General features: G+C 35.8%; 1 protein-coding gene across 1 annotated transcript in view; it reads left to right on the top strand.

Moving 5' to 3' along the window:
• ascc3 (activating signal cointegrator 1 complex subunit 3) overlaps positions 1-24596 on the top strand; it is a 299957-nt gene that overhangs the window by 47966 nt on the left and 227395 nt on the right. The window contains exons 5-7 of the mRNA XM_073847875.1: positions 10589-10790; positions 15492-15627; positions 20133-20258. Coding sequence (XP_073703976.1) covers positions 10589-10790; positions 15492-15627; positions 20133-20258 — 464 coding nt within the window. The remainder of the gene's footprint in view (positions 1-10588; positions 10791-15491; positions 15628-20132; positions 20259-24596) is intronic.

Genomic DNA, 24596 nt, shown 5'->3' with positions numbered 1-24596 from the left:
ACCCCAATAATTCTAGAATTCATTCTTTCCAAATGTAGCTATTTAATTCTGAATATCGTGCAGCCCTAATTTGAGAAGTTAATTATGAAATAATGCCTGTATTACCTACTAGTTTTAATTTTCTAAAAAGCCAGGATGCAGTGTACACGGTGTATTGTTCAATATTAAGCTGCTATTTCATTCTGAATTTAGCCATGTTTTTTCAACCCAGTGTCTGATTGAGATTGCATAAAAATAGTCAAAACAATAGTTTAATTTGAAAAAAATTGTATGTCCGCTAATATATAACAGTATTGTAAAGCTAATGACTTGTGCTTTGTGGTTCGTGTTATGCAAATGAGTTATTATTTGTTGGATACCACAGATAAATAAACCAAATTATCTGTGTAAATGTGATGCAGGTGTTTTCACCTACATCACAATAGAAGAAGCAAGAGCTTGTGTCAGGTCTAGTGTTTGTTTGGAATTAAGTTTTTTTTTCTTCTCCAGGTTCTGTGTGAATGTGTGTCTACGTGTGTGTGTGTGTGTGTGTGTGTGTGTGTGTTATCTCATAATAACTTTTACAAATTTTACAAATTTATTAAAAATAAAACACTAAAATAAGTACATTTCATTAGTATTCATACCCTTAACTCAGTACATAGCTGAAGCACCTTTACAGCCTCAAGTCTTTTTGGGTATGATGTGACAAGCTTTGCACATCTGCATTTGGCAATTATCTGCCATTCTTTGCCTCACCTTTTCACCTCTCAAGCTCTGTCAGCTTGGATGGGGGCTGGCAGACATTTTCTAGAGTCCTAGTTGTTCCAATCGTCTTCCATTATGGATAATGGAGGCTACATGCTTCTGTGAACCTTCAATGCAGCAGATTGTTTTCTGAACTCTTCCTTAGATCATTGCCTTAATGCAAGTCTGTCACTGAGCTCTACGGGCAGTTATCTTGACCTCAGGACTTGGTTTTTGCTCTGATATGCATTTTCAGCTGTTAGACCTTTTCTGAGAGGTGTGTGCCTTTCTAAATCATACTCATTCAAATGAATTTGCCAGTTTAACTCCACTCGAAGTGTAGTAACATCTAGAAGGAATATGAATGCTCCTGAGCTAAATATCGAGTGTCCCAGAAAAGGGTATGAATACTTATGCAATGGGATCTTTTCAGTTTTTTATTTCTAAAAACTTTGCAAAGTTGTTACAAACCTGTTTTGTGCTTTGTCATTATGGTGTATGAGATGTAGATTGATGTGGAAAAAAAAGTAATTTAAAGCAGTTTAACATAATGCTGCAACAAAACAAAATGTGAAAAAAAGGCACTGTAAATATGCTAAATATATCTGACTTAAATAATTAACAGATTTAAAACAGATGTGAAGCGTGGCGCTGCACAAACAAGTTCACGAAAAGGAAACTGAGAACCGAGATGACAGAACGCGCATCCTGTTTGTTTGCTTTATTTTACAAAATCACAAATGTTCTGTTTTTACTGTGAGTATGCAAAAATAAAAGTAAACACTTTGCGGTTTCGAATTATGTCCAACTCTTATCTGTATGACCAAAAATAGTGGAGTATTTTATGTTTCCTATATTCGATCGCGCCACACCACACATTCTAGCAATTCAAATTTGACATCTCAGTCTGTACATTATGAAAAAAAAGTCTAGTCTAGATTATAAATTATAGTTTATTATTTAAAGGGGTCATCGGGTGCAAAACTAACGTATGTTGTTTGAACATTAATGTGTGTTGGCAGTTTGTGTACACAACCACCCTACAATGATAAAAATCCACCCAGTGGTACTTTTTAATCTTTAAAAGTAATATCCCCTTTTTAAAATCAGTTCATTCTCAGCTTCTTGTCGTTGTGACGAAACACATTTGATTGACATTAGCATCTTACCTTAGACCCGCCCTCACCGAGCTGAAACAGTCTGAATACGATCGCCGTTGTGTGACTCAGGTGCAGAGGAAGACTCTAATTGAGCGATTGAGATGTTCTGTTGTTGGATGTAATAATGAACATAGCAGTAATCATTTACTACCGACATTTGAGCCGCTGAAGACACAGAGGTTTAACATTACTTTCGTTTTTAAATGGAAAGAGGCTATCCCGATCTACATATGCATCTATGTTCGTGTGAATCATTCGTGACGCAGCTTCACCCACAGCAGAAGTGAGTATAAGGGTTTTTTATGCATCTTTGCGAATGGCGTTTCTTAATAATGTGCTTATTGGCAAGTTTTGCAGATAAATGCGGATAAATGCGGCTAAAGTAAACATAATCCCAGAGAGGGGCAGGGCGAGCAGAGCTCGGTGGCGTTTAAAGGGGCCATGTCTTAAAATGAGCTGAAATTTTGCAGAGCTGATTTTGACAAGGTAAAAGGGTGTTTTTTTTACACTACTATTGAGAATTTTTAACCAAAGTACAGTTGTGGCCAAAAGTTTTGAGAACTCCAGAATGTTATGAAGAGTGATCAGATGAATTGCATAGTCCTTCTTTGCCATGAAAATTAACTTAATCCCGAAATAAACTTTCTACTGCATTGTTAAGAAGGCTTCAGGGCGTCCAAGAAAGTCCAGCAAGCGCCAGGATCGTCTCCTAAAGAGGATTCAGCTGCGGGATCGGAGTGCCACCAGTGCAGAGCTTGCTCAGGAATGGCAGCAGGCAGGTGTGAGCGCATCTGGACACACAGTGAGGCGAAGACTTTTGGAAGATGGCCTGGTGTCAAGAAGGGCAGCAAAGAAGCCACTTCTCTCCAAAAAAACACATCAGGGACAGATTGATCTTCTGCAAAAAGTATGGCGAATGGACTGCTGAGGACTGGGGCAAAGTCATATTCTCCGATGAAGCCTCTTTTCGATTGTTTGGGGCATCTGGAAAAAGGCTTGTCCGGAGAAGAAAAGGTGAGCGCTACCATCAGTCCTGTGTCATGCCAACAGTAAAGCATCCTGAGACCATTCATGTGTGGGGTTGTTTCTCATCCAAGGGAGTGGGCTCACTCACAATTTTGCCCAAAAACACAGCCATGAATAAAGAATGGTACCAAAACACCCTCCAACAGCAACTTCTTCCAACAATCCAGCAACAGTTTGGTGAAGAACAATGCAAAAGTGATAACTAAGTGGCTCGGGGACCAAAACGTTGAAATTTTTGGTCCATGGCCTGGAAACTCCCCAGATCTTAATCCCATTGAGAACTTGTGGTCAATCTTCAAGAGGCGGGTGGACAAACAAAAACCCACTAATTCTGACAAACTCTAAGAAGTGATTATGAAAGAATGGGTTGCTATCAGTCAGGATTTGGCCCAGAAGTTGATTGAGAGCATGCCCAGTCGAATTGCAGAGGTCCTGAAAAAGAAGGGCCAACATTGCAAATACTGACTCTTTGCATAAATGTCATTTAATTGTCAATAAAAGCCTTTGAAACGTATGAAGTGCTTGCAATTATATTTCAGTACATCACAGAAACAACTGAAACAAAGATCTAAAAGCAGTTGAGCAGCAAACTTTGTGAAAACTAATATTTGTGTCATTCTCAAAACTTTTGGCCACGACTGTATATTAGAGACTTTTCATTAAGACCCTAAAGAATCATATGAACTTGTGGAAAATGGGCATCCAATGACCCCTTTAAATACTTTGCAAATATGGAAACATTTGGATTTGTTCTGAATTACAGATGTATGCGAGCCCAACGTCTGGTACTTTCAGTTTCGCTTTGTTCTGGTTTCTTAGCTTTATATATATATATATATATCTTCTTTTTCTGAATAGCGTTACATTTAAATTATTTGTTTTGGAGTCAGGGGAACAAACGTATAGCAATGTTTATAGTGTTTATAATGTTTATACATTATAATATTTTGCTTGATTTTGTATTATTTCTGTTATTATTACACTCTCTCTAAACATTCTGCTGCTCACTAAATATGTTTTGTGAGCAGTGCACGTTTGTAGAGAGTGGGTTAAGCAGTAAGCACCAATCAATGAGAGCGATTTTGAATTTAAAAAAAGATTTTTAAATCAGAAAATATGTTGAGGACCAGTACATATCCTCCAAATACATCTACATGAATCTGCGCTTGCTCTGTCTCGTATGCACGCACTCAATGTCACAATATATTGCTCTTGTTAATGCCGGATCCTTAAAAACAAATACTGTGACGCAAAAATCTAAAATCTGAGATTTTCCGGATCTGGCTCTTATTAAACACTCGTTAAAACCATCTTTTGTAACCAATTTGTAACAGTTCAAACATTGTGCAAAATAATGTAGCTAACAATCTTTTTCAGTTGAAAGTTAAGAAATGCAAGTTATGGTATTATGAATGGATTTTATGTTAATTCCAGGCTGTTTCCTTAAAGCACGTAGCTGTCCATATTAGTGATCAGCACTGGTTACACATCAATTATGACTTGAACTTATGAATGATAATTTCTTTACTCTGCACTTTGTACCTGCTAGCCTGGATAATTTCACACCCAAACCACTCATGTTTATGGATAAATTCTCATTTGAGAGGTAAACAGAAAGAAAAAGTTTGCCAAGTAGTAAGGTGAATTCACCTGGTCACATTTTTGGAACAGTGTGAAGGCCATTGAACAGGATAGAGACACAAGAATATCCAGCAGTGAGCTTTAGATGGCAATTAAAACAGACGTGTTGCATAATTAACATTGTCATTAAAGGGGACTTGTCTGATTAGATCAGGCTGGTTGGTAATGACCTGTCTGAAAACTGAGCTCTGTCACTTCTTAGAACTTGAGCTTGCATTCAGACGGCTCCATCTCCTGCTTTTTTGCACACAAAGGTGTCACGTTGGCAGGTTTTGCCTTTCACAGACTGTCTGGCATCAAGTTCAAGAGGCAGGAAGATTGAATCTTTGCGCCATGTCTGTGTCTTTCATGTGTGGCTCCTGTTGGACTGCTTTGCTGGTCAATCTTTCGTTAAAAACAGACATAATATACTGGAGCATATATCGTAAATTGCATCTGCAGTTTCTGACAGGGATCAGGTCATGAAAAATCTTTTGAAAAACATTTGAATTCAGTTAACATACTGTATCTTATAGTCCAATAAGATTAAAGTGAAAAAAAAGGTCCTTATGAACTTTATTAACTATGGGACATCAGGGAGATTAATACATTCAAACATATGACCACATGACTGACCACAAAACTTCACTCACCCAGTCATGGAGGTAATAAAGAAGTAGGATAGATGCTTTTATAAACTTGTCTTGTGTAGCACTTAATGCTTTGGATATCCTTCTAAAGTTTGACAATTGTTACAAATGTCTTAACATCCCCTGATTATTTCAGTCTGATCTTAAGGATTTGAGTTGGGAAAACTCAAAAGCTTGAGGAAACTAGCTTCAGATCTTATGCTCACTTTATGGAAAAAATGTTTAGCTTAACCCTTTGACATGCATATTTTAGTACTATAAAAGAAAAACACGTTTATAGTTATGGAATTTAAACCATCAAATACATTTACTTGCAGATCGGATATTTTATAATATAATTAACACATTTAATCAAATAAACAGATAAACAGAGCAAAAAAGTCTCCTTTAAAAAGCATTAAAAAATCTTGCTGATCCCAAACTTTTGAGCGGCAGTGTACATGCCACTTTTGTGTTTTTCTGTGCCACCTCTGTAGTACTGTACAAATGAAATGTGTTATTTTTATGATGTTTTAATTAGAAATTTTGAAAACAAGCTTATACATATACGCTTCACATTTGAATTTGATATAAAAAGATGACAAACTTTTAATAAAGTTAGAAAAAATGCCAATACAAAGTTTAAAAAAAATGTCCCTGTAAATAACTTTAAAGAGTCAAATTTTACCTCATAATGGGAAGTCAAATTTTTGCTCCTGAATTTTTTGACTGTGCTCCTAATTTTTTTAGGTGCTTTTAAAAATAAATGTAAGCAAAGAGCCCTGGCTTACAGTAGTATTTGGTGCAAGAAACCTTGACAAACATCAACTCACTATCAAGTTTAGGGCCTGATGTTTATGAGTTGTAAAACTGTTTAATATATACTATTACTAAATATACTATTTAGTAATGCCTTTTTGTTGTTTAATCCAGTAAACTAAATTCAAATGATAGATATGATTATTCATAACAACCGAATCTGGCATTAGTGCAGCTGCTTCATGAATCTCTTGACATAAAAACAAAAGAGTACATAAATGCATACATGATTGGATGAGCCATGCTTAAAACTGTTGTGAAATAGATGCCATACAAACACTGCACATCAGTTAAATTACAGTTTAATTACGGTTACGCCAGATGCATACAGTTCTGCATCATGGGTCAAAAAAAAAAAAAGAATGAACAAAGCTGTCTGTGGTGTATAGTGTATAATATAATATCAGCTCGCTAACAGAGGATTTTTAATGGCTCCTACATATGCCATCATGCCACCTAGCCAAGGCTCTGTGCTTTCATTGTGTAGAAAAAAGCTTTTAGTACTTTCTCCTAAAAGCACCTCCTATGGTTTTCCACAAAAATAGTGTATAAGTGATAGTGGAATTTAAATTTTTGTGTGAACTGTCCAGTGAGCGGTGCTTATAGAGGGACAGTTTAGTGCAGCGTTCAGGTAGAAGGAGTGAAGGACGTGTTGTGAAAGACAGATGAATAGGGGGAGCAGATGGGTTTGCCGTGGGTGAGCCTTTAGAAGAGATAAAGCAGAGATCATTCAGACAATCAGCCCGTGCCCCGATGCAATCATCCCATCTCATCTGCTTTCAAGAGCTATTGGGCTTTTTATTGAGCTGTTGTGCTGCAGACAGAAGCAGTCTGATAGCACTTTAACCCTCTGATAGGGTTAATATTAAACCCTAGCCTTTACTACGCCGGCGGCACTTAGTCTTACAAGACATGAGCTGAAATAGTTTTGTATAGATGAATGGGCCAAAATACCTTTAGATGCTCAGCTGCTCTCATCAGCAACGAGAGACCAACTTCCACCAAATCCCACAAGTTAATGATTTCAAGGGTTGACCTGTAGTTTCATTTTGTCTAGTCATTTGCTGTCAGAATTGATGACGGTATTATTTGTGCAGTCACAGCTGAATGAGTTTTTATGGCACAATTTTTAGTTTTTATTACATTTTTCAAGCTTTTTGATGTCACCGACCCCCACATACCACAATCTAGTTGCAAAGTATTTTTCAGTGGCTTCTCAAAAAATTCTAGATTTGCAAAATTAGTTTCTGTTATTTTTGCAGTTGAGATGCAAAAATAATCATTAGGTAATTTAATTAGTGTTAGACACAATAGGAATCATTTTGTGAAAAACAGGGTTCGTGCATGAAGTTCTTGAATTTGACTTTTTGAAATGTAAGGCCTGGAAAACCCTTGAAAATGGCAACATTCCTGAAGAGGTACTTGAAAAGTGTTTGAATTATTAAAACACAATGTATCTGTAAAAATACAAGTGTTACATTTTTCAATAAGCACATATCTTTTCACGCAATTCAAAAAACGTCATACTTTTTTCTCAGCTATGTTCAGTTAATGTAATAAAACTAGCGAGCTAAGCCAGTAGTAGTACTGACAGTGATGTGTAAACATGGCTGAAGAACCAAAAAGAGGAACAGAAGAGCTGAATCAGTTAAGTGAGTAATTTACAATCAAATCGCTCCAATTGATTCAAACTCGTGACGGATTGTGAGTGCAGAGTGCAGATCGCCAATCATCTGATTTAGATTTTGGAGCGGATTTGTGAATCTTTTGCTTCAGGTCGGAACTTCGGAGCGCGGAGCATGAATCATTTGATTTAGATTGGGATTTTGGAGCAAGTTCTAAATCTTTTGCTTCAAATTGGAACTTCAGAGCATGAATCATTTGATTTAGATCGCTATTTTGGAGTGGATTTGTGAATCTTTTGCTTCAGATCAGAACTTCGGAATGTGGATCGTGAATCATCTGATTTAGATCGGGATTTTGGCGCAGGTTCTGAATCTTTTGCTTCAGATTGGAACTTCAGAGCATTGAGCACGAATCATTTGATTTAGAACAGGATTTTGGAGCGGATTTGTGAATCTTTTGCTTCAGATCGGAATTTGGAGTGCAGAGCATGAATCATTTGATTTATTTTGGGATTTTGAAGCACAGGTCGCGAATCATTTGATTTAGATTGGGACTTTGAAGCAAGTTCTAAATCTTTTGCTTCAAATTGGAACTTCAGAGCATGAATCATTTGATTTAGATCGCTATTTTGGAGTGGATTTGTGAATCTTTTGCTTTAGATTGGAACTTCAGAGCGCAGATCGTGAATCATTTAATTTAGATCAGGATTTTGGAGTGGGTTTATGAATCTTTTGCTTCAGATCAGAACTTCGGAATGTGGATCGTGAATCATCTGATTTAGATCGGGATTTTGGCGCAGGTTCTGAATCTTTTGCTTCAGATTGGAACTTCAGAGCATTGAGCACGAATCATTTGATTTAGAACAGGATTTTGGAGCGGATTTGTGAATCTTTTGCTTCAAATTGGAACTTCAGAGCATGAATCATTTGATTTAGATCGCTATTTTGGAGCGGGTTTGGGAATCTTTTGCTTTAGATTGGAACTTCGGAATGTGGAACGCAAATCATTGATTTAGATCAGGATTTTGGAGCGGGTTTGTAAATCTTTTGCTTTAGATTGGAACTTCGGAGCGCAGATTGCGAATAATTTGATTTAGAATGGGATTTTGGAGCGGGTTTATGAATCTTTTGTTTCAGATCAGAACTTCGGAATGTGGAATGCAAATCATTGATTTAGATCAGGATTTTGGAGGGGGTTTGTGAATCTTTTGCTTCAGATCGGAACTTCGGAGTGCAGAGCATGAATCATTTGATTTAGATTGGGATTTTATAGCAGGTTTTATATATTTTGCTTCAGAACGGAACTTCGGAACGTGGATTGCAAATTATTTAATTTAGAATGGGACTTTGGAGAAGGTTTGTGAATCTTTTGCTTCAGATCAGAACTTCAGAACGTGGATAGTGAATCATTTGATTTAGATCAGGATTTTGGAGCGAGTTTGTGAATCTTTTGCTTCAGATCGGAACTTCGGAGTGCAGAGCATGAATCATTTGATTTATTTTGGGATTTTGAAGCACAGGTCGCGAATCATTTGATTTAGATTGGGACTTTGAAGCAAGTTCTAAATCTTTTGCTTCAAATTGGAACTTCAGAGCATGAATCATTTGATTTAGATCGCTATTTTGGAGTGGGTTTGTGAATCTTTTGCTTTAGATTGGAACTTCGGAATGTGGAACGCAAATCATTGATTTAGATCAGGATTTTGGAGCGGGTTTGTAAATCTTTTGCTTTAGATTGGAACTTCGGAGCGCAGATTGCGAATAATTTGATTTAGAATGGGATTTTGGAGCGGGTTTATGAATCTTTTGTTTCAGATCAGAACTTCGGAATGTGGAATGCAAATCATTGATTTAGATCAGGATTTTGGAGTGGGTTTGTGAATCTTTTGCTTCAGATCGGAACTTCGGAGTGCAGAGCATGAATCATTTGATTTAGATTGGGATTTTATAGCAGGTTTTATATATTTTGCTTCAGAACGGAACTTCGGAACGTGGATTGCAAATTATTTAATTTAGAATGGGACTTTGGAGAAGGTTTGTGAATCTTTTGCTTCAGATCAGAACTTCAGAACGTGGATAGTGAATCATTTGATTTAGATCAGGATTTTGGAGCGAGTTTGTGAATCTTTTGCTTCAGATCGGAACTTCGGAGTGCAGAGCATGAATCATTTGATTTAGATTGGGATTTTAGAGCAAATTTTGCTTCAGAATGGAACTTCGGAACGTGGATCGCAAATTATTTAATTTAGAATGGGACTTTGGAGAAGGTTTGTGAATCTTTTGCTTCAGTTCAGAACGTGGATCGTGAATCATTTGATTTAGATCGGGATTTTGGAGCGGGTTTGTGAATCTTTTGCTTCAGATCAGAACTTTGGAGCACAGGTTGCAAATCATTTGATTTAGATCGGGATTTTGGAGCGGGTTCCTGAATCTTTAGTTTCAGATCAGAACTTCTGAGCCCAGATTGTGAATCTTGATTTAGATCGGGATTTTGGAGTGGATTTCTGAATCTTTTGCTTCAGATCAGAACTTTAGAACATGGATCGCAAATCATTCGATTTAGATCGGGATTTTGGAGTGGGTTCTAAATCTTTTGCTTCAGATCAGAACTTCGGAGCATAGGTTGCAACTCATTTGATTTAGATAGGGATTTCAGAGCAGGTTCGCTATCGCTATTTATCTTTTTTTAGAATTTGAAAGATAAGACATTGTTTGATAAGCAAGATCTTACATTGAAGTCCTTGAAAATCAAAAAAGTAGTGCTTGGAACGTTCTCAAAAGTTCTGGAAATTCATTTTAGAGTGTCCATATGAACCCTGGAACAGGTGATGTAGAAAACTTTCAAGTATTAAGACGACATTGTTGCAGTATGGTGTTTATTTTGAATACTGCATCACTGTACATTTTATCTTATGTAACAATTATTTTGTTATTATTATTGCTACATTTTTTCATGTTGTTATTTTGTGTGTGGCAACTGTAGGAAAGCATAAAGGGATGAGAGATGAATCCACCAAACCAACATACGGCTGCCAGGTGACCATCCAGTCTGAACAGGAGAAGCAGATGATGAAGATTTACAGAAAAGAGGAGAAGAAGGAGAGGAAACGTGAGAGACGAGTAGATGAAGGGGATACCTGTGAAAACGCTTTTTATTTTGACCCCAAGGAATTGAGAGTGCAGAGGTGAGCACCTGTCTCTCGCTCTTTCATCTGTCTGTCTGTCTTTCATTATGTGAACAGGCAGCTCTCTACATATCAGAGTGTGGCCTATTGAAAGGAGAAAGAGAGAGAAAGCTTGATAAAACTGCTATCTGGAGCTTTTGCAGAAGGGATTTTCTCTTAATGTTTAATTTCACAGGATGAAAAAGAGCAATGATCTGTTTAATTAAAAATGCTGCCGTCCAAATGAGGCAGAGCATGAGAAGAGAGATTAGAGATGAGGTGTTAATACCTCACGTCTCCTCGCGCTCACAGCCTTTCAATCATGCCGCTGCGAGACAACAACCAAACAAAAATAACTCTGAAAAACCAAGCTTTATGTGGGATTCGTAAGAAACCCTCGTCGGTCCTACCTGTGTCTGCTTAATGTTCCACACAGATGTCTCCTTTGTAAGATTAGAAGCATTTTATTGGACTATTACAATATTTGAGTATTAATAAATGTTGTTATCAGGCTACATTAATAAATATAAATGTATGGGGTAATATTATGCCTTCAGGAAGATTACAATTTTGTGTGCTCAAGATTTTTATATTACAAAGTGCTTTCTAGAAAGAGTTTTTAATGTTGATATTTCCACAAATATCCAGTGTGTCATTATTATTTTATTTGAAAACAAAATCATGTTAACAAGGTTTGACATTTTAAAGAGGAGACATTTACTTCCCCAAAGAGTTCACTTCCTAAAATGGCTGATGGTTTTATTGGTAACAGTTGATATGCAAGTTAAGAACGCAACTTCTAGTCTTTAAAATTACAAATTATATGAAATGCTAACTAAAACTATATTTACACTGCTGTTCAAAAGTTTGAGAATCAGTAAGATTTTTAATGTTTCTTAAAGAAGTCTTTTCTCCTCACCAAGGATGCATTTATTTAATCCAAAGTACAGTAAAAACAGCAACATTTTGAAATAATTGTACTATTTAAAATATCTGTTTTCTATTTTAATATATTTTAAAATGTAATTTATTCCTGTGAATTTTCAGCATCATTACTGTCAAAATGCTGATTTATTATCAATGTTGTAAACAGTTGTGCTGCTTAATATTTTTTTTTATACCTGTGATACTTTTTTCAGGATTCTTTGATGAACAAATGTTAAAAATAATAGCATTTATTTAAAATAGAAATCTTTTGTAACTATACAATACCGTTTAAAGTGTGGGGTCAGCAAATTTTTTCTTGTTTGAAAGAAATGAATACTTTTATTCAGCAAGGATGTACTAAATTGATAAAAAGTGATGGTAAGGAAAGAAGAAAAAAAGTGATTGTTAGAAAAGATTTCTATTTTGAATAAATGCTGTTCTTTGAAACTTTTTATTCATCAAAGAATCCTGAAAAAAGTATCACAGGTTCCAAAAAAATATTAAGCAGCACAACTGTTTCCAACATTGATAATAAATTAGCATATTAAAATTGTTTTTGAAGGATCGTGTGACACTGAAGACTGGAGTAATGCATGATAAAAATTCAGTTTTACATCACAGAAAAAGATATATATTTTAAATCGCAATAATATTTCATAATATTTTTATTTATATTATTTTCATTTTTATTTTTGATTAAATAAATGGAGCTTTGATGCACATAAGAGACTAAGCGTATTGATCCCAAACGTTTTAAAAGCAGTGTATATGTATATATACATTATCTTCTGTTTTTTTTTTTTGTTTTGTTCTTTTTTACATCCAATGTCAGATAGACTTGATGACTCTTTTTGGTTATGTTTTTTGTTGTTCATCCAAAAATCACACTGGATTATTACAGTATTTACTAAAAGAATGTTTCAACCAAAGCAAAAGAGAATAGAAGTAAGCACCTTAAATGCTATTGTAAAGCATCTAGTTTGTCTAAACAGTACTGTATGTAAATAAGGAGCACAGAGGGCACCTGCTTTGCAGAATGATGCATCATTCGAGACGTTTCTATGTGCCTGCTGAAGTATTGTCTTTCATGTGTTAGGAGACAAAGGTGTCGCTCTCCAACAGTGTAAGGACACAAACGATTGTCTTAAAAGACTGACTTAACAGCAGAGCACTTGAGCCAGGCAATCATTTGTGTCATTTTAAACTCTGAAATATAATCCTGAGAGCTCAAGGGCTCAAAATAAGCTTTTGGGTCTCTGTGAACGACCGATCACTGTTACGTGGTTCATGACCCAAACGCATGTGCGTTTTTAACAATGGATTTGAAAGCAGAACAGCATGCAGACAGATCTGGTTCTGGTGGGATGTTTTAATTTCAAAATGATTTATTTATCCATGTTTTAACTTTGAATTACTTTTTTGACTATGAAACAACAGCCTGGGCCAGTAGAATTTTGGCCAAATTAGTTTGGTTAACCAGCAGTGGAGGTCACTTTGATTGGCTGTTCTACTTAGTGAACCACAGCACAAGAGGAAAAAAAAAAAAAAGGGATAGTTCACCCAAAAATGAAAATTTGATGTTTATCTTCTTACCCCAGGGCATCCAAGATGTAGGTGACTTTGTTTCCTCAGTAGAACACAAATGAAGATTTTTAACTCAAACCGTTGCAGTCTGTTATATATAGTCATATAATGGCAGTGAATGGGCACCAAACCTTTGAAAGTAAAAAAAGAAAACATGCACAGACAAATCCAAATTAAACCCTGCTCGTGACGATACATTGATGTCCTAAGACACGAAACGACCGTTTTTTGCAAGAAACTGAACAGTATTTATGTCATTTTTTTCCTTTGATACACAGCAATGTCCAGCTGTCCCGAGTGCGTGCTCAGCATCCGGCACGTTATATGTGTACACACTCGTTATATATCTGTACGACACTCATTGTTTACACAGTGCACAGAGATTGTGTGTATAGCAGCTATTCAAAATGGTAATTACTTGTGCTTATCCTGATTGTTCAAACCGATTTCAAGCTAAAAGATTACGCTTGCTTGCTCAAACTCATTCGGGACTGTTGACTTTTCACCGATTTCCCCTTCCGGCGTTTGCATATTTTTTTGCGTAATTTGGATTTGTCTGTGCATGTTTTTTTTTTTTTTACTTTCAAAGGTTCGGTGCCCATTCACTATCATTATATGACTAACAGACTGCAACAGTTTGAGTTAAAAATCTTCGTTTGTGTTCTACTGAAGAAACAAAGTCACCTACATCTTGGATGCCCTGGGGTTAAGCAGATAAACATCAAAGTTTCATTTTTGGGTGAACTATCCCTTTAAAGGGGTCCTATTATGCTCTTTTACAAAGTCTTTATTTTGTTTTGGGGGTGCACTAGAACATGCTCTCATGCTTGGTGGTACGAATAATTTACATTATTACAGTAGCTTTCATCTGTCTGGCACAAATTGCTCAATTAGCTCTGGGTTTGATGAAGGCCTGCCTTCCGAAAAGCTAAATTTGTTGTGATTGGTTAGCAGTCCCACTTCGTTGCGATTGGCGAACAGCTTAGACAACGTTTCAGTACTGCCACACCCCTTCCTAAAGCAGCAAGTTCCATGTCCAACCGCACAAGTTAGATAAAAAGTGATTCTTACGTTTTAAATATGACCAAAACACATCGGATCGCTGAAGGAGGCTTTTACTGAAAGAAGGAAGTTATATACACCTAGGGTGAGTAAATAATACGCCCAAACATACACACCACACACTGGCTAAAATTCAAAAAGTGAAAAAGCGCAATAGGACCCCTTTAATAACCAATCACATTACAGCCTTGATGTCATTGAATTTCAGTTAGAGTGGATGCCATAGGAATGAATGAGAAGTGCTGTAAGCTGTAGCCCACCTGTCACAAAAAGTCAGTGACTTGTCTTATAAATGTCATTTTTTTAGGTGTAAACCCAAAACTATTGTTTAGTAGATATGGGACGATAAATCGATTCGCTGATCGATTCTGAGATCTTCCGAATGCATCGCAATTCTCTTTGGAATCTATTCTGAGCTTAGATTTTAACAGCAGATGGCGCTCTAATCTAGTTTTTATCCGTACACTCAAGCGTTTAAGAAGAAGAGTGCTGAAGAGCATCGGCTGAGTCGTGTAATTTCACCTCGGCTTAGAATGCTTTTATGACGCGAGATTAATGTAACCAGCCCACTGTAAACACTTTGTAATTCGCTTGAACTTTTCCGAATTGTATGAATGGTTATTTTAGGTTCAAGTGCGTGTAAGGATTTGAAAACAAGCAGAGCACAGCTTGTGTTTTTTATTTAAAATGTTAGGTTTTACATTTAAGACAAACTTTTTTTTTCTTTAAATAAAATAAAAATATAATTACAAAAAAATATATAAGTGAGCCAATCTATCTATTTTATGTGAGGTTTGCCATTTTTGCAGCTCTGTTAGCAAAATCTAAATATAATGTAAAGCTAATTATTATTAATTAGTTCATTAATATCTATAAATAAATTATCTGATTTATTTAATTTTACATTTAGTGCTTAATATTTGGTCCTGGGGTTATATACCACAAAAGATGCTTCATTGTATATGTGTTGTATCATTGTGTATGCAAATGTTATTTATTTAGGGGTGTAGTATGATGTTTAACAAAAATATATTTGTAGAACTTTTATTTATTTATTTTCAGATACATATGCTGTCGTATTTTCCTGTGCTTTGCATTTGATGGTGAAAGGCAAAGCCTATTGATGTGAAACTCTGTATTTGTGTGTAGGGAGCAGGCCTTGCTGACTGCACGCAGTTCTCCAGTGTTAGGCCGGCACAGAGATTACGAACGCATCCGTTACCCTCACGTTTATGATTCTTACGCCGAAGCCATCAAGACCTCAGCATTCGTCGGAGGAGCCAAGGTAAAATCACACCCGCTGCTCACACACACCCTGCTAATCTGACTCTTATATGTCTAAGGACACAGAGGAAAAATAAATCTCCACTCTTAAATACAAAATCTCTCCCTAGTGCTTTGTTTACTCAGCATCATGCCAATCTGTTCAATTATACCACATTATCACACACTAGATTACCTAGAGCCTTTGTTTTTAATCCAGTTTTTATGATGTCTTAATTAAAATTCCTGCTGCAGGCCATCTTCCAGCGATTGAAATGAATTCATTTGGGCATCATCTTTTTCCTGCGGGTGGGGTGGAACAGGTGCTTTAGAGCCAGGATGATCTAGAGCTTTTTTATCACGTGAATGTATGAGCAGCACAACTGTTTTAAACATTAATAATTCCAAAACATTTTCTCAAGCTGTAAATCAGCATATTAGAATGATTTATGAACTATCATATGTGACCCTGGACCACAAAACCAGTCATAAGGGTCAATTTTTTAAAATTGGGATTTATGCATAGATAATCTTTCCATTGATGTATGTTTTGTTAGGATAGGACAAGATACAACTATTTGAAAACCTGGAATCTGATGGTGCAAAAAAATCTAAATCTTAAGAAAATTGCCTTTAAATTTGTCCAAATTAAGTCCTTAGCAATGCATATTACTAATCAAAAAAGATTTATTATTTTTACAGTAGGAAATTTACTAATATATCTTCATGGAACATGATCTGTACTTAATATCCTAATGATTTTTGGCATAAAAAAATCACTAATTTTGACCTATACAATGTATTTTGGGCTATTGCTACAAATATACCTGTACTACTTAAGACTGGTTTTGTGGTCCAGGGTCACATATGCTATTGAAGACTGGATTAATGATGCTGAAAATTCAGCTTTGCATCACAGGAATAAATTGCATTAAAAGACATTAAAACAGAAATCAGTTATTTTAAATTGTATAATTGTATATTTAAATTGTGTAATACATTTGTATAATATATATATTATATATTAAATATTATAAAAACTATTAATAATGCATAATTGCATGGAAGTAACCCTAAGACAAACCCTAATCCTAACCCTAACTATATACAGTGCCTTGCAAAAAATATTCATACCCCTTCATTTTTTCACATTTTGTTTGGTTGCAGCATTATGTTAAACTGCTTTAAATTAGTTTTTACCCACATCAATTTACACTCCATACACCATAATAATGACAAAGCAAAAAACAGATTTGCATTTGTTACAGATTTATTAAAAATAAAACACTGAAATAAGTACATTGCATAAGTATTCATACCCTTAACTCAGTACATAGCTGAAGCACCTTTACAGCCTCAAGTTTTTTTGGGTATGATGTGACAAGCTTTGCACATCTGCATTTGGCAATTATCTGCCATTCTTTGCCTCACCTTTTCACCTCTCAATCTCTGTCAGCTTGGATGGGAGCTGGCAGACTTTTTCTAGAGTCCTAGTTGTTCCAACCGTCTTCCATTATGCTCTACAGGCAGTTATCTTGATCTCAGGACTTGGTTTTTGCTCTGATATGCATTTTCAGCTGTTAGACCTTTTCTGAGAGGTGTGTGCCTTTCTAAATCATACTCATTCGAATGAATTTGCCACAGTTTAACTCCACTCGAAGTGTAGTAACATCTAGAAGCAATATGAATGCTCCTGAGCTAAATTTCGAGTGTCCCAGAAAAGGGTATGAATACTTATGCAACAGGATTTTTTCAGTTTTTTATTTCTAATAAATTTGCAAAGTTGTTACAAACCTGTTTTGTGCTTTGTCATTATGGTGTATGAGATGTAGATTGATGTGGAAAAAAAAGTAATTTAAAGCAGTTTAAAAAAATGCTGCAACAAAACAAAATGTGAAAAAAAAAATGAAGGGGTATGAATACTTTTGTAAGGCACAGTAGTAATTACATGTAGTTAATTAATATTACTAAGTACTTCAATTTATAATTACAGTGTAACAAAGACACCTTAAAATAAAGTGTAACCAATAATAATAATAATAATTAGAACACTCAAAATGACAAAAACGTTTGCCTCTGGCAATTTGTTTAGAACAGTGTTTCCCAAACTTTTTTTCTGGGGACCCACATTATAAAGTCGATAAATCCTTGTGACCCAATAAACATTAAGCCCATATAGTTCATATATCACGAAGAGAATTTATGCATTAACAAAATATGTATGAACATTTTTAAGGTCATGCTTCCACTTAACTATTTAAAAGAGATACAGATATTTGACAAAGCTCATTTTTTTTAATTTAAATAAAATGCAGATTTGCAGAAAATGCTGTTTACCACAAACACAATATTTATCCGTTATTTTGATTTCAAATCCACAAGTGCTTTTTCAGCATTGTGATCCTCTTTTATCTCAGTACACTAATACAGTAACAGACATTTTCACGTTTAAACTCAATAAAAAACAACATATTATTCAATGCACTTGACTTCTAGATTTGTATATTAAGTTGCTCAAGCAAGTTGCAACACATTTAAACTAGGGCCGGGACTTTAACGCGTTAATTTAGATTAATTAATTACACAAAAATAACGCGTTAAAATTTTTTAACGCATTTTAATCGCAATACGTTTTGCACCGCGGAACGTTTCTCACTAGATGAGATTCGGCGGACCGATTATACTGGAGCACAAACTAGCGTTCAGACAAGCCAAAGACGTCCGTCCTAAATAGTATTGTATGTCCCAAATCGTAGTATGTTTAAAAAGTATTCCAAAGATTCCCGGATGGTCTACTACTTAACGATCAATGCACACTCTTAACTGATTATATTGCCCGCAACACACTGCGCCGTGAACGAGGATTCGATTAGAACTACAAACACGCATAAAAAGTGTTAAAAAACTACAAACATGGAGGATATACGCGACCAACGGACAGGTAGAGAAAGGGGTTTGAGTGATAAATAATCAGTGTGTAACCTGATAAAAAACTATTTTTTAAATGTTATCCGCGTTATATTCCATGTGCAGCAACATTTATAATGATAGGTTTGGTCATTAAAGTTTAAATGCATAATTAAGCAAACACAAGAGCAGAGTTCTCGGAATGAAAGACTCGTTAAAGAATGTGCCTCTTGCTACACTTTTAATGGCAATATTGTACTGGTCTGTTGGACTTGGTTGAACAAAAATAAAAAATATTTTGTTGCTTAAGCTTATGTATTCAGTCATTATTCAATGGTATACTAAAAATCCATGTAAAAATCTTAATTCTCACTGTTCTCAGGTCAAATATTTACATGCGATTAAAATGCGATTAATTTCGATTAATTAATTACAAAGCCTCTAATTAATTAGATTAAAATTTTTAATCGAGTCCCGGCCCTAATTTAAACACAACATAGGGAGGCTATAGCTTCCTTTTCTAATTGAAATTGGGCTATCAAAAAATATTTTAATTAAAACTTACCACAGACAGAAACAGTCGGCTCTCATGCTTTTCTTTTGCATTAAATCTTTATTAAAAACAATGCTTTAAAGAACTTTTCTGCCTGGACAAGTGCACGTATTATGTTGCCTTTTTCTTTAAAACTGCACTTTTCCTTATTTTAAACCTAGCCAAAAATTCACCACATGCAGTGCTTGAAGCACAGCAAAAAATAGACTCTGCCAAAATGATCGCTGCTCTGCTGCAAACGCACTGCTTTTGGGACGCACTGCTGGACAGCAACCGCGTGCAGTGTGAACGCTCCAATCCGTTAACATGGGTGCGGAAAAAAAATACGCAACGCATACGCACTGCAGACGGAGTATGAAACAGGCGATGCAGAGCGCAGCTAAAGAACAACAACAACAAAAAAAAGAAAGCAGAAGAAGAAGAAGAAAACAACGAGCTCCCTCGTGTGGCTAATAGGTGAACTACACATATAAATTTTAATCAAGAGTATATAGCGCACTGAAAAATAGTGCTTGACTTGGCGACCCATACAATATTTCCCGCAACCCACTTGTGGGTCGGGACCCCGCCTTTGGGAATGACTGGTTTAGAACAACAATATGTGACTAAGATGAGTATCTTTGCGAGATATGATGACGTGTGGTGTTGTCTACTGTGATCAACAGCTGAATATGACACATTCATTAGTTCAGCATATGCTCTCAGTTTGGTGAAAATGAGTTGTAATTATATGAGCTGGAGGAAATGCAGCGTGCTAAAATTAGATATTTATTCTCCTATTTATATAAATGATTTTCATTACAGAATGTACAGCAACCACAGCTTAACCCGCTGCATTCTACTACCCAAAGCAAATACGCAAAGATGCGCTGCTTGCGCTATGGCTGCTATTTTTACAGTTAAATCAAATAGTGAAAGACTTTGAGTTCATTTCTGCTGTCGCTGGCCGCAGCCCTCAACACTGGTCTTCGCTGTTTGGTTTGAGACGGTAGCCATGAGCTAATGCATGATGAAGGTTTAATTGTATGTGTTTTTGTGTAATTATGTCCTCTCTGCTGTGCCGGCAGATGCTGCTGCCTGAGGGGATCAGAAGAGAGAATAATAAGATGTATGAGGAGGTTGAGATCCCGCCCAACGAACCCATGCCCATTGGCTTTGAAGAGAAACCCGTGTACATCTCGGAGCTGGACGAGGTCAGTGGTGGCTTATTTACAGCTGTTGACATTTATCAATGCTTGTGTTCACACTCCATGAGCTTTTCGCAACTAATCACACTCATTTCTCCTGTTTATATTGACTGATGGCATTATGCCTACAATCTCCTCCACATGACGTCGGATGCAGCATATGATGGTTTTGCAGCAGTGTTTTGTTCTGTAAAGTGGAGAGCTGTCTTAATTTAACTTAAGCCAGCTGCACTGTAGAAAAGTTCCTGTAAATTTTACAGTATCATACTGGCAATTTACTGCAATTTTTACAGCAGCATTGTTTAGCAGCATAATTTACAGCATTATTCTGACAACAAATAACTGTATTTTTTTACATTGCTTTTTTTTTTTTTTTTTTTACTACTTTAATTTGTGTATTCTATATATGCAGTATATATTTTCCAGATTGCTGAATATTAATGACTGGCAATTTAACAATTCATTAACTGCATAAGCTTTTAACAATATTTAATTGCATAACTGCATCTTAATCTTGAAAAACGGGTCTGTTTTTATTTAATATATAACTCTCAAATTTGCATGAAAGCAATGTCAAAGAGCAGTGCATTGAGTATTATTTCGAATACCAAAATAAATTGGGCATGAAAATATTTACTTGAAACATATATTACCCTGCATAACTTAATAAGTTTAACCAACATTTAGCCAAAGTTTAACCAACATCAAGTTAACCAACATGGTCATAATTAAATGGTTTTAAATATCACAAAGACAGTGATGAATTTTCCCAACTTCATGAACAGTTGAACATGACCAAACAACAAGGCCTCAAGTGAGTCCAACAAAACTGATCAAAAAAGAAAAAACAGTTTAGCTCCAGAATGCAAAGAGTGGCTAAAAATACTGAAAAGAACAAAGAGGACAATACATTAGATATTTTACAAAACAATGATACAGTCAGACACAGACAGAGGGATGATAGATACAGTCAAAGAAAGATAGAGTGATGATTGTTACAGTTAGATACAGATAAACTGCCATTAAAGGGTTTGTTCCAGCTGAGGAAGAAGTGTCTTATCTAGCGAAATGATTGGTTATAAAGTACAATTTATATACAGCCACATTTGGGATCGTTTGAAGCCGCATTTAAACTGCACTTTGGAAGTTCAAACTCGGGGCATCATAGAAGTCCATCATATAGAGAGAAATGCTGAAATGTTTTTCTCAAAAAACACAATTTCTTTACCACTGAAGAAAGAAAGACATGAACGTCTTGGATGACAAGGGAAGTGAGTAAATTATCTGTATATTTTTGTTGTAATAATTGTAATAATTTACTCATACTCAAATTGTTCAAACCTGTATGAGTTTCTTTCTTCTATTAAGCACAAAAGAAGATGCTTTAAAGGTCACATATTGTACACATTTCTGGAGGTTTATTTTAGTTGTTGATGTCCTTAAGAATATATATTCGCGGAATAAGTTCCAAAATCCATCTCAATATATTTTTACAGCTCCTTTTTTAGGAGCTCTGTCAAGAACGGGTCGATTTTGGCCCGTCTAATTAATATTCATGAGCCTCTCTTCTGATTGGCCTGTTGTTTTCTGAGTGACGCATGGCCAGGCCAACCACAGGTAACTAGGGTCATGTATGCTGCTCTTGTATGCTGTAGCCTGCTGTGACTTGGTGATATGTTTCAGAATGGTAATTAATGTTTGTTTTTTTTTCAAACACTGAATGCAGTAAGCTACGTAACTGTTGCTTTAGTAAAGCCCCTTTCACACTGTGCGCTGATTCCGGAAAATTACGGGAACGAGCGCTGTGTGAACAAAAGCCAGAACCAAATGCCATAAAGGCAGTGTTGTGGTGATGATGCACGTTATCGTGCAACTCTTCACGACGAAAAAATATGTGCAAAGTGGAATGAAGCAGCGATCAGGGAGCCAGGAAATTTCAGTTTTGACAATATGGGACCTTTAAAGAATGCTGGGGACCAAACAGTTGACAGTAGCCATTGACTACCATAGTATGGAAAACAGATTCTGTGGAAGTCAAAGTTATTCCTTTACGTCTGTGTTAATGCTACTTTTGTATATAATAATAGACATAATCTGTATGCAATGCGTTATTCAGTATAAAAAAAGTCATCAAGCAGAAGAGACCCTTCACAAACAGCTTGATTGACAGGCGTTCTGACCAATCATAATGCCAAATCCGCCATTTTGTCTGACAAACAAACCAGACAGTAGAGTAGATTAACCTTATTGGGCTTAAACTTGAAAAATTGAGTATATTGACGTATTTCCGCGGTTGAAATAAAATATGTTCTGATGTTCATTTATGTTTTTTGGGGCTTTAAGTAAAGAATAAAAGATGATCAGTTCATGTGTCGATTGTCAAATAAGGCAATACAGTGATCTGTCACAACACATTAATGAGCCACAAAACTGTATTTGTTGTTTGAATGACAACATTTTAGAGCTAAGACCTTGCTTCATACCAGAAGTAACCTGCTCTGTCTTGTAGGGCTGTCAAAATGGCTGAAAAACAAAATTCTAATTTTGTACTTAAATATTATCAAAAAAAAAACTTTTGGCTTCTCTCTTGAGACCACAAAACGGTGCATCGAACTAAACATTACTTATGCACATTTATTTAAAGCAATGAATTAACACGACTATCTTTGAAAAAAGTGCATAATGTTTATAAACCAAATATAATTAGCTAAGTTGCTTAAACGGTTAGAAACAAAACAGCATCATGTATGTATGCATCGTTTAATACAAAAGACCGAAAACCAATCACAAAGAGTACTTTTTTGTTAAAAACATGAGATCGGAAGAAACCCGCCATTAAGTTTTGAGACATGTTTTTAAAAAAAATAACTTACATTTTGAATGAACAACCAGCAGCATCGCATCTAATGCAATAACACTTACATCCTCATTGCATTTTGTGCACCATTCATAAGGCTGCCTGACACACACCAGAAATTATATAAGGGTACACTACCATCCCTATCTCAGGATAATGTATCTGATTCATCCCATTTATCCTTTAATTTAATGAATATTTCTGTCTGTTCTTCACACAGCACTATTATATGACTTCAGAGGGCCTGCAAAATAGCATGGATGTTAAATGGGCACTTTGAGGATAATTTTACAGTACTTTTTGTGTGTCGATAGAATGAATCACTGTCATTTTTCATTTTACGGAAAGGAGCAGTGTGAACACTTTTCTTCCTTCCTTAGCATACCTACAATAGTCTCCAGTTATGAGCATTGAAAAGCTGAACAATGACATTTGTTCATGACTCACTAGACAACTCGATTAAAAAAACAAGCGGTAAGCATGCCTTTCTGCTCTTTCTGGACATTAGTGGAATTCTTATTTGGAGCATACAGGTATTTTTCTTACATCTGTCTTAACCATCCACAATCAGACCACATTTGACTCAACCATGCCTGCAGCTCTTGGGTACAAGATGTTTTTCAGTGACTTTATTCTAAAGTAACAGTACTTTTGAAATCCTCACTAAAGACACAATGTCCATCCAAAGCTGAGGCTTGTAAAAACCTCTCCTCGCTAACAGGAGTCCAAAGCAGGAGAGAGGATTACAAAGACCCACTTTAGCAAATAAGGTAGGCTTGATTTTGACAGGAAAGTGCACAACAACCTCCTTGCCGAACTAGAGGACGTGTTGGCCGTGGCTTACTCAAAAGCACACAGACTTACTGTGGGTCTCCTTTAATTACAGTCATCAGTGTGTCAATCATAATGACAGCCATGTGGTCATGCCTGAGCTCCAAGGTATGTTCAAATTCACAGGATCGGCAAGGGTGACTCAATGATTGGTGAAGTCTTGAGTTTAAACAGATTGATTGGTCATGCCTTCTGGGTTGTTTTGTGTCTTCTTTATTGTTATGTGAGGCTCAGCTGTTAATAGATTTTAATTCATCAGTCCACTTACAATGTTAGTCAAGGGTTGTTGAATCAAATACAGTCTGAATTATTTTTTTCACATTCATTCTTACTCACAATTAGATGGGCTGTTTTTACTACTGTATGTATTTTAAGATGGTAATAACGTATGTAAATAACCCATTATTACTGGCTATCCTCCACATACTGATGTAATTAAAACTGGCCTAAAGCTAAGTCATTGATCAAGATGTTATTATTATTATGCAATTATTATGCAAAACACTGTTTAAAAAAAAAAAAAAAATGGGTGGTAGTATCTTAATTGGGTTAATAGTTGAGGTTGGTTTAACACTTTTTTAATATAGGACAGAACACTCTAAACAAATTTAACCCTTCATTTTGAGTTATTCTAGATACATTTCACAAGATTACTA

The sequence above is a fragment of the Garra rufa genome, chromosome 9 (assembly GCF_049309525.1).
Source record: "Garra rufa chromosome 9, GarRuf1.0, whole genome shotgun sequence".
Lineage (NCBI taxonomy): Eukaryota > Metazoa > Chordata > Actinopteri > Cypriniformes > Cyprinidae > Garra > Garra rufa.
This window is presented reverse-complemented; position numbering and strand designations above follow the sequence as displayed.